General features: G+C 61.7%; 2 protein-coding genes and 1 long non-coding RNA gene across 3 annotated transcripts; 2 read left to right on the top strand and 1 right to left on the bottom strand.

The window, feature by feature from the left end:
- Positions 1-470: 470 nt before the first annotated feature.
- Positions 471-2,027, top strand: LOC135285987 (uncharacterized). Its single transcript, XR_010350572.1, has 2 exons — positions 471-692; positions 733-2,027. It is a non-coding gene; the product is annotated as an uncharacterized LOC135285987 (long non-coding RNA).
- Positions 1,889-5,572, bottom strand: MED20 (mediator complex subunit 20). Its single transcript, XM_064398822.1, has 4 exons — positions 5,429-5,572; positions 4,569-4,720; positions 3,625-3,878; positions 1,889-2,499 (listed from the first exon to the last, which is right to left on the bottom strand). The coding sequence occupies exons 1-4, from the start codon at positions 5,440-5,442 to the stop codon at positions 2,284-2,286; spliced, it is 636 nt and encodes a 211-aa protein (XP_064254892.1). The 5' UTR covers positions 5,443-5,572; the 3' UTR covers positions 1,889-2,283.
- On the top strand, positions 5,518-9,758 carry BYSL (bystin like). Its single transcript, XM_064398819.1, has 7 exons — positions 5,518-5,866; positions 6,088-6,244; positions 6,864-7,002; positions 7,102-7,235; positions 7,374-7,534; positions 7,680-7,782; positions 8,775-9,758. Exons 1-7 carry the CDS (start codon positions 5,575-5,577, stop codon positions 9,121-9,123), a joined length of 1,335 nt encoding a protein of 444 aa, XP_064254889.1. The 5' UTR covers positions 5,518-5,574; the 3' UTR covers positions 9,124-9,758.
- Positions 9,759-10,426: the final 668 nt, after the last annotated feature.

The raw sequence follows: 10,426 nt of genomic DNA, 5'->3' as shown, positions 1-10,426 counted from the left end.
CAACACCCGCCTCCCTCTCCGCGGCTTACGCCGGTTGCGTAGCGCGGCACACAAGCTAAGACGGCGGATGTTTAAGCTGCTTGCGTAGCGTACGCACCCCGCTGGCGTAGCGTACGCCGCGGCGGGCAGAGCGGTGCCGGGTCGTACGCAGTCTGCGCAGCCGGCAGACGGCGCTGTTCAATGGGCGCCGGGGGGGGCGGGCCGGCGCGGGTTCGAGTCCCGCCCCCGCCCGTGACGTACCGGGCTTTGTGAATCGCGGGGCCGAAGTTCGGTTGAGGCACGGGAGGGTAAATAAGGGTGTCTCGGAGACAAAGAGGCTCCTAAAGGGGCGGCGCGGGGGGCCCCGAGGGAGCGGCGTGGGGTGGGAGGCACCCCACGGGGGCCCTGAGGTGATGGGCTGGCTGAGGTGATGGGGGGGGGCGCGCCCTGAGGTGAAGGGGGGCACAAGGGGGAGGCTGTGAGGGCTTTGAGGTGATGGATGCCTTGAGATGGAGAGCCTGAGGCGATGAGGTGGCACCCCGGGGCGGCCAGGGGAGTTCTGAGGGGATGAAGACCCTGAGGGGATTTGGGGGACACCTTGAAGGGTCCCTGAGGTGGTGAGGGGACACCCCAAGGCGTCCTTGAGGTGATGGGGGGCAAGGAAGTTCTGAGGTGATGAAGACCCTGAAGGGACACCCCAAAGGGACTCTGAGGTGATGAGGGGATCAAGGATGGGGCTATGGGGACTCTGAGGTGATGGAGACCCTCAGGTGATGGGGGAACACCCCAAAGAGTCCCTGAGGTGGTGAGGGAACACCTCAAAAGGTCTCTGAGGTGATTGAGGGATACCCCAAAGGTTCCCTGAGGTGGGTCCCTCAGGGACCCTGAGGTGATGGAGAACCTGGGCTGGGGGGCTCTGAGATAATGGGGTCACACCCCACATGGCCCCTGGGGTGACATGAGATTAAAAAAATGCCATGAGAACAGAACAAAAGCCCCAAAAATGCTCTGGTGGCAGTGAGACTTGGGACTGGCTCTGCCACTGAAGCACTAGTGACCCTGATAACATCACCTGTATAAATAAATAAATATAAATAATAAAAAAAAATCCCTCTTGGGAATGAATTTCGTTTCCAATTTAGGGAATGAAACAACACTGACAGAGATTTTTGAGAGGTGCAGAAGCAGAAAAAAAAGGATCCACGATGGAGCAGGATCTCAGTGCAGCCACCTCTACCTCTGAGAAAACAACCAACCTTCCAAACTGGGATTTGACAGCCAAAATGAGGATTTTTTCAGGGAAAAAAGAGTAATTTTGGCCGTCAAGGGAATGAAAGGAGCAGCTGAATCCCTCATTTCCAGAAAGCAGCAGCAAGTTTTGCTGGGACAGAAAGGACTAAATGCTCCTCATCCTCATTCTCTGGAAAGCCACTTTTTACTTCATCTAAAAAACCTGTTTTAAGACAAATTCTTTCTGTTTTCTTTGCTGTTCAGACCCTTATGGGCAAGGAACCAACAATTTTTTTTTTTTTTTGCTTTTATTGCCCAAATCCTTCCTTATTCCATGGAATCTGAAGCCATCAGGACTTCTCAAATGGTGAGCAGGGACAGGATATTTATTATCTACCTTAAAAACAATGGGATAAAGCAGCTGGAATTCTCTCAGTGCCAGGCAAAGCTCCTGCCAGGCTTATTTATTTTATTTTTTAATTTATCCAGAGCCTTCATTGGGAGGCAGCAGATTTTGACACTCCCATCAGCTACAGAGGATGAAGGCAAGGTAAGAATGTGCCAGGAACAGGGAAATTAGAGGATTCCTCGATTATTTTTCACAGGGAAATGTTTGCTTTGGGGGCATAAAGCTCTTGAAGCAAATCCAAGGCAAGACTGGAGATTTACAACACAACCCTCACTGTGCAGGGACAACTCCTCCCAAAATCCAGCCTTTTATTGGGATGAAATACAACAAAACACCGATGTGGATATAAAAAATAGAAATTGAAGAGATGTCTGTAGTCTTCTGGAATTCCTCTTTTCCCTGCGTGAAACACTGTCCAAAAACCCACAGAACCAATGGATCCAAGAATCCCAAACCGTGGAGGACACCCAGAATTAATAAAATCCTAGAAATCCTCAGGATCCCAGCACACACTCCCACAGTTTTCAGACAGTTTTGACATCTCTGCTTACAGAGAACACGGCACAGCTTTGAGTCGGGAAACCTCCAGCAGGAAAACCTCCCGTGGCACGCTCTGGGTGTTCTCCTGCCACAGCCAGGATCAGGACGCAGTCGGGAGCTGCTCCTCACCTGATGCCAGCCACGGGCACCTGCTGCTGCTTGCGGATCTTGTTGAAGAGCTCCATGTACTGCACCATGGTGTCCCCGGGGCTGTAGGTGCCGTCGTGCTTGGAGCCGAACACCGACGGGATGCCGGGCACGTGGCTGCCCATGAAGCTCTGCATGAACTCCATCAGCAGGTTCCAGCAGTCGTTGGCGATCACACAGGGGCAGTATTCCACCTGGGAACACAGCCCTGCAGGCTCGGAGCTGCTCACAGGGGCGGAATTCCACCTGGGAACACAGCCCAGGGCCCTGGGGGTGACAGCAGGGGCAGAATTCCACCTGGGAACACAGCCCTGCAGGCTCGGAGCTGCTCCTAGGGGTGGAATTCCACCTGGGAACACAGCCCTGCAGGCTCGGAGCTGCTCACAGGGGCGGAATTCCACCTGGGAACACAGCCCTGCAGCCCTGGAGGTGACAGCAGGGGCAGAATTCCACCTGGGAACACAGCCCTGCAGCCCTGGAGCTGGCAGGAATGACAGTATTCCACCTGGGAACACATCCCAGACCCCCTGGAGGTGACAGCAGAGCAGAATTCCACCTGGGATCACATCCCCACAGCCCTGGAGCCTCCTTACAGGGAAGGCTTTTCATGGAAACATCTCAAACAAGGATGGGAAATATAAACAAGCCAGGACATGCTGGGAACGTGCAAGAGACCCTTTCCAAAGGCAGGGACAGCAAGCCCCAAACCAGCACGGAATTAGCACTGGAGAGGTTGTTTTATCCCCTTCACCATGCTGATTAACCTCAGGGATGGTGCATTTTATCTGGCTGGAATTCCTGCAGGGATTGCCACTGCAGGGACAGCCCCGGAGCACCAAGGATTAAACCTTGGGAGAGGAGATCCAAACCTGCAGTCCAAACCTTGCTGCAGCAGCAGCATGACTGAGACACAGACAGGACAGGGAACTCCAGAATCATGGAATGGTTTGGGGGAGGGACCTTAAAGCTCATCCAGGGCAGGGACACCTTCCACTGTCCCAGGCTGCTCCAAGTCCCCTGGCCTTGGATGCTTCCAGGGATCTGGGGGCAGCCGCAGCTGCTCTGGAACATCTATTCTTTCCACCCTCCCAGGGAAGAATTTCTCCCCAATATCCCATCTCTCCCTGCCCTCTGGCAGCACGAACCATTCCCATTTCTCCTGGAACTCCAGGCCCTTATAACTAACCCACCTCTCTCCATCCTCCCCGCTGGCTCGCCTCACCCTCAATGAGATCCCCCCCGAACCTCCCTTCTCCAGCTTCCCCCACAGAATCCCCGTGCCCATCCAGGCACTCCCCTCCCTTCCCAAGGGCTCTCACCTCCACGGAAATGCCCCTGGCGCTGGGGCCCATGGTGACCGTGCCCAGCTTCACCAGGAAGTCGCAGTACTGGTAGCGCGTGCCGCGGCTCTCGATCTTGTTGGCCTTGGCGTTCTGGAAGAAGCCCTTGAGCTTCACCATGAGGGTGTCGAAGTTGGCGTCAGCCACCAGGCAGGGCCCGTTCTCGAAGAGGGCGAAGCAGCTCAGGGGGTACTCGGAGTTGTGCATGACGTACATCAGCTTCCCTGTCTGCCCTGCAACGACAGCGAGGGAGCCGGGCTGCAAAACCAAATTCCTGCCCTAAAGCAGCTCCTCTCACCCTCCTTGCTTTAATTCTGGATCTTCACGTGTTTATTATGGGATCCGCTCAGGGAAGAGCTTGGATTTCCGTATGGAGATTTATAGGGATAAAACATCATCACGGCTCGGGGTGAGGTGAAGGGAGAACCCCAGGAGCAGCCACCTTCCACCCACTGCCCGGAGGGAGCTGGGCTCGGCCTCTCCTCCACGTTCCAGCCGCCAAAAAAGCAGGGAAAAGCTGCTCTGGAAGATTCCAGTGCTTCTGGCTGGGAACAATGGCTCAGCAGAGCCAGGGCTGTGTGGGCTCAGTGTGAACATCACATCAGGGCCTGGAAGGGATGGGGGGAGCCAGGGGAGGAGGGAGAAGGGAAAAGGAAAGGGAAAAAAAGGAGGGGAAGAGAGGAAAGGAAAAGGAGAACGGGAAGAAGGAATTGTAGAATCATCAACTAAGTTGGAAGAGAGCTTCAAGATCAGCCAGTCCAGCCCTCAGCCCAGCACTGCCACTGGAACCCCTAAACCCCATCAGCCAGCATCGGACCCAGGCGCCTCCAGGGAAGGTGGGGAAGGAGAAGGAGGGAATGAGGAAGAGGACGGGAAGGAAAAGGGAGAGAGGAGCCTGGGGAAGGGCTGCCCGGGCTGCTGACCCTGCGTGCCCAGGGTGGCCGCGGTGTGGTAGGTCTCGCAGTCCACGCCGAAGGTGCCCTGCTTGTCCGCGCCCAGCGCCTCCAGCCGCCGCGCCAGCAGCTCCACCGTCTGCTGCACGCTCTTGCCCTCGGCCACCGGCACCTGCGACACGCTGCGACACGGGCCGGGCTCACGGACCCACCGGGGCCCCGGGGCTCTCCGCGCCGGGAGCCCTCTCGGGTCCGCCCCCCATTCCAGGAGCCTTTCCCGGTGCTTTCCCCCCATTCCAGGAGTCCATCCCGGTGCTTTCCCCCCATTCCAGGAGTCCATCCCGGTGCCGCCCCCCATTCCAGGACCCTTTCCCGGTGCCTTCCCCCCCCCATTTCTGGAGTTTATCCCGGTGCCTTGCCCTCCATTCCAGGAGTCTGTCCCAGTTCTGCTCCCCCATTCCAAGAGCCCATTCCCGGTTCCGCCCCTCCATTCCAGGAGTCTATCCCGGTTGTGCCCCCCAATTCCTGGAGTTTATCCCGGTTCCGCCCCCCCATTCCAAGAGCCCTTCCCGGTGCCTTCCCCCCCATTCCAGGACCCTTTCTCGGTCCTTGCCCCCCATTCCAGGAGCCCTTCCCGGTGCCGCCCCCCATTCCAGGACTCTATCCCGGTGCCGCCCCCCATTCCTGGAGCCCTTCCCGGTGCCGCCCCCCATTCCAGGACTCTATCCCGGTGCCGCCCCCCATTCCAGGAGCCCTTCCCGGTGCCGCCCCCCATTCCAGGACTCTATCCCGGTGCCGCCCCCCATTCCTGGAGCCCTTCCCGGTGCCGCCCCCCATTCCAGGACTCTATCCCGGTGCCGCCCCCCCGTCCCGGAGCCCCCCTCGCTCACCAGGTGACCCCCATGGTGCCGGCGCCCCCACCGGAACGGGCGGAGCCGGCGGCGCCGGGCAGAGGCGGATCCGCCCCGGAACAGGCGGGGGCCGATCCCACGTGTCGCCCGCCGGCCCGGAGCCGCTGTGCCCCGGTTCCGCCGCGATGCCCAAGGCCCGGCGGGCGCGGGGCTCCGGCGCGGCGCCGGCGCTGCCCTTGGCCGAGCAGATCCTGCAGGACGCGGCCCCGCGGGTGCGGGCGCGGGAGAAGCGCGGGGGCCCCGGCGGGGCGGGGGCGCCGGGCGGGGACGGCGGCGGGGACGGCGGCGGGGATGGCTTCGTGGACGCGCGGCTGTCCCGCCGCATCCTGGAGCAGGCGCGGCGGCAGCAGGAGGAGCTGGAGGCCGAGCACGGCCCCGGAGCGCCCGCAGCGCCCCGGCAGCGCAGCGCGGTTCTCGGTGAGCCCCCGTAACCAAACCCCGGTGAACCGCCGAGGGTGCGCGGCCCCGGGCTGAGCCTGCTCCGGGCTGAGCCTGCCCCGGGCCGAGCCTGCCCTGGGCCGAGCCTGCCCTGGGCCGAGCCTGCCCCGGGCCGAGCCTGCCCCGGGCCGAGCCGGCCCCGGGCCGAGCCTGCCCCGGGCCGAGCCGGCCCCGGGCTGAGCCAGCAGCGCTCCCCGCAGGGCCCGGCTCGGACTCGGAGGATGATGAGGAGTGGCCCTCGCTGGAGAAGGCGGCGGCGGCCGCGGGACGGAGCGGGGACTACGGCGGGGAGGTGGAGGTGGACCCCGAGGACGAGAAAGCCATCGAGATGTTCATGAACAAGAACCCGCCGCTGAGGTGAGTGCGCCGGGCAGGGGCCGCTCCCGGCGCGGACCCGGCTCTGCCCTGCCCGGTGTCAGCCCCGTGCGACCCCCGATTCTCCCCTCGTCCTGTCTCGGCCCCCGACTCAATCCCCGTCCTGTCTCAGCCCCCAGCTCACCCCTGTCCCATGTGATGTGCTCCTATCGTGGCATCCCCCTGCGACCCCCGATTCTGCCCCTGGTCCCGTGTCGGCCCTGCACAGACCCCAGCTTGCCCCGCTCCTTTTTCAGCCCCTGGCTCACCCCTGTCCCCTGCCAGCCCTCCTTGATCCCAAACTGCCCCATCCCCTGCCATGTCCCCGCTGCCCCTGTCTCCTGCCGTGTCCCCGCTGCCCCTGTCCCCTGCCGTGTCCCCGCTGCCCCTGTCCCCTGCCGTGTCCCCGCTGCCCCTGTCCCCTCCCGTGTCCCCGCTGCCCCTGTCCCCTCCTGTGTCCCCGCTGCCCCTGTCCCCTCCCGTGTCCCTTACTGCCCTGTCCCCTGCCGTGTCCCCCGCTGCCCTGTCCCCTCCCGTGTCCCCGCTGCCCCTGTCCCCTGCCGTGTCCCCGCTGCCCCTGTCCCCTCCCGTGTCCCCGCTGACGCTGTCCCTGCCTGCCCAGGCGCACGCTGGCCGACATCATCATGGAGAAGATCACGGAGAAGCAGACGGAGGTGGCGACGGCGCTCTCGGAGCTCTCGGGCTGCCCCATGCCCCAGCTGGACCCCCGTGTCCTGGAGGTCTACAGGGGTGTCAGGGAGGTGAGGACAGAGCAGCCACCACCCTGAGGTGACAACGTGCTCCTGTCCCTGCTGTCACTTCCCCCAGTCACGGCCTGGCCCGTGTCCCTGTCTTTGAAGGTGCTGTCCAAGTACAGGAGTGGGAAGCTCCCCAAGGCGTTTAAAATCATTCCTGCCTTGTCCAACTGGGAGCAGATCCTCTACATCACTGAGCCAGAGGCGTGGACAGCTGCTGCCATGTACCAGGCCACCAGGTAAGGTCACCTCAGGGACCCTCTGGCATGGGATTTTTGGGGTGTTTTTTCCCATAACCAGAGTCAGGTTTATAAAAAACAAACCTGCCTATTTGGCCTCCTTTCCTCATCCATCCCTTCATGCTTTGCTGATCCCAGGATATTTTCCTCCAACCTGAAGGAGAGGATGGCCCAGAGGTTCTACAACCTGGTGCTGCTGCCGCGGATCCGGGACGACATCGCCGAGTACAAGCGGCTCAACTTCCACCTGTACATGGCTCTGAAGAAGGCTCTGTTCAAGCCAGCAGCCTGGTTCAAGGGTAGGGGTCCTGCAGGGTCTCCTCTGGGGCTGGCCTGAGGGGCTGTGCAAGGATGGGGATTTCTGGGAGGAAGGGGCTGAGCCCCAGGTTCTGCCTGTGGACGGAGGTGGTCGGTGCCTGACTGTCCCCCTTTTCCCATTCCCAGGGATCCTCATCCCGCTCTGTGAGTCGGGCACCTGCACGCTCAGGGAGGCCATCATCATCGGCAGCATCCTCACCAAGTGCTCCATCCCCGTGCTGCACTCCAGGTGAGGCCCTGAGGGGCTGGGGGGGAACAGCTTCTCCTGCAGGGACCCTGGGAAGCGCCTTGGATCCCCCCCTCAGCCTCTCCATCCCTTCAGAGGGGGTGAGGGGTCACTCAGCTCCCGCTGGGGTTGAGATTCGAGGCTCAGCTTTGTGCCTGAGTGCTCCAGGCTCCAGTCCAGTTCCCCCTGACCCCTGTGGTCTCTGCCTGGTCCTTGTGGCTCCAGCCTGGCCCCCCATGCCCATTCTTCAGTCCCCATGGCTCCAGTCCCCCTGGCCCTTGTGGTCCCTCCTTGGTGCCTGAGCTCCATCCTCCATCCCCATGGCTTTGGCTCTGCCTGTTCCTTGGTCCCTGTGGCTTCTGCCTGGTCCCCCCTGACCCCCGTGGTCCCCCCTTTGTCCCCTGAGCCCTCACCCCCTCCTGTGTCCCTGTGACTCTGTCCTTGACTCTGAGCCCCTCCTTGGTCCCCATGGCTCCATCCCCTGACACCTCACCTCTCTCGTGTCCCATCCCCTGAGTTGTTCCTGTCCCCTGTCCCATCTCCTGAGCTGTCCCTGTCCCCTGACCTCTGCCATGTCCTGTCCCCTGAGCTGTCCCCGTCCCCTGTCCCTCACCTCTCCTTTGTCTCTTACCCTGAGCTGTCCCTGTCCCCTGTCCCTGTCCCCTGTCCCTTACCTGATCTGTCCCTGTCCCCTGTCCCTTCCCCTGAGCTGTTCCTGTCCCCGTCCCCTGTCCCTGTCCCTTCCCCTGATGTGTCCCTGTCCCCTGTCCTGTCCCTGTCCCTTCCCCTGAGCTGTCCCCTGTCCTGTCCCTGTCCCTCACCCGCTATGTCCCTGTCCCCTGTCTCTGTCCCCTGTCCCTTCCCCTGATGTGTCCCTGTCCCCTGTCCTGTCCCTGTCCCTTCCCCTGAGCTGTCCTGTGTCCCCTGTCCCTGTCCCCTGTCCTGTCCCTGTCCCCTGTCCTGTCCCGTCCCTGACCGCCGTGTCCCGTTGGCAGCGCGGCGCTGCTGAAGCTGGCCGAGATGCAGTACAGCGGAGCCAACAGCATCTTCCTGCGCCTGCTCATCGACAAGAAGTACGCGCTGCCCTTCCGCGTGCTCGACGCCCTGGTCTTCCACTTCCTGGCCTTCCGCTCGGAGCAGCGGCTCCTGCCCGTGCTGTGGCACCAGAGCCTGCTGGCCCTGGCGCAGCGCTACAAGGAGGACCTGTCCTCGGAGCAGAAGGAGGCCCTGCTGGAGCTGCTCAAGTTCCACAGCCACCCCCAGATCTCGCCTGAGATCCGCCGCGAGCTGATGAACTCCGGGACCAGGGACGTGGAAGGGGAGCAGCCGGTGGCCATGGAGTGAGCAGGGAGGGCTGGAGCCTGGGGTGCTGCTGGGAGCTGGGTCAGAGCATCCCCCCTGGATCCTGGGTCAGAACATCCCTCCTGGATCAGAGCATCTTTCCCTCCTGGATCAGACATCTTTCCTGGATCAGAGCATCCCTCCTGGAGCCTGGATCAGAGCATCTTTCTCTCCTGGAGCCTGGATCAGAGCATCTTTCTTGGATCCTGCTGCTCAGAGCATCCCTCCTGGATCAGAGCATCTCTCCTGGATCCTGGATCGATCAGAGCATCTTTCCTGGATCCTGGATCAGAGCATCCTTCTCTCCTGGATCAGAGCATCCCTCCTGGATCCTGGGTCCCTCCTGGATCCTGCTGCTCAGAGCATCCCTCCTGGATCAGAGCATCCCTCCTGGATCCTGGATCAGAGCACCTCTCCTGGATCAGAGCATCTTTCTCTCCTGGATCAGAGCATCCCTCCTGGATCCTGGGTCCCTCCTGGATGCTGCTGCTCAGGGTGGTCACTGGGGACAGGCTGTGCCCAGAGCTGGACTGAGCCCTGTGCTGCTGTCACTGGCACCCAGGAGCCCGGTGCCAGCAGCACGGGGACACTTTGCCTTGTTCCTGTACTTGGAAATAAAAGCAGAGCTGTGTCCGTCAGTCAGGGTGGCTCTGCCTGTGCTCCCAGCCTGTCCCTGTCCCCACCAGCCTCTGGAGCTCCTTGCCCAGGGATTTTCCCACACAAAGCCTCTCAGGGTTTACTCCTGAAGCCACAGGGCCACCGTCCTCACCTGGCCATGATGCCACCTGCCTGGCTGCCCCTGGCACTGTGCCCAGTGCCACCTCTGCTGGAAAACCCGGGGGCACTTTGGCACCAGGCTGCTCTTCCCTGGGACTGCTGCCACTGCCAGGTCTGTGCCCTGCAGCTTTGGGCCACGGAGAGGAGCCCTTGCTGCACCCTGAGCTGTGCCAAGGGCAGCTGCCCCCGGTTGTCACCTCCCGTGGCAGGAGCTGGGTCCCCACACCCCTCAGCCTTTTCTGTGACTTCCTGATTTTATCTGATTTTAAAACGAGAGGCTGGTGAGCACAGGAGGGAGCTGGGCTGGCACAGAGCCCCTGGCACTGCCCTGGCACCACCTGAGTCACCCTCCAGCCTGCTGGGGAGAAGGTGCTGCCCCTGCTCCAGGGCCACCTCACCTGCAGGAAGGGTTTTGGCTCTATCACCATCCCTGAGCTGCCCCGGGTGTCCCCCAGGGTCCTGCCTGCCCTCTCCCCACCCCATCCTGGGAAAAGCAGGGCTGGAGCTCCCAAGGGATCCCCAGAACCAG

Source organism: Passer domesticus, chromosome 25, assembly GCF_036417665.1.
Source record: "Passer domesticus isolate bPasDom1 chromosome 25, bPasDom1.hap1, whole genome shotgun sequence".
In the NCBI taxonomy this organism is placed as follows: Eukaryota; Metazoa; Chordata; class Aves; order Passeriformes; family Passeridae; genus Passer; species Passer domesticus.
This window is presented reverse-complemented; position numbering and strand designations above follow the sequence as displayed.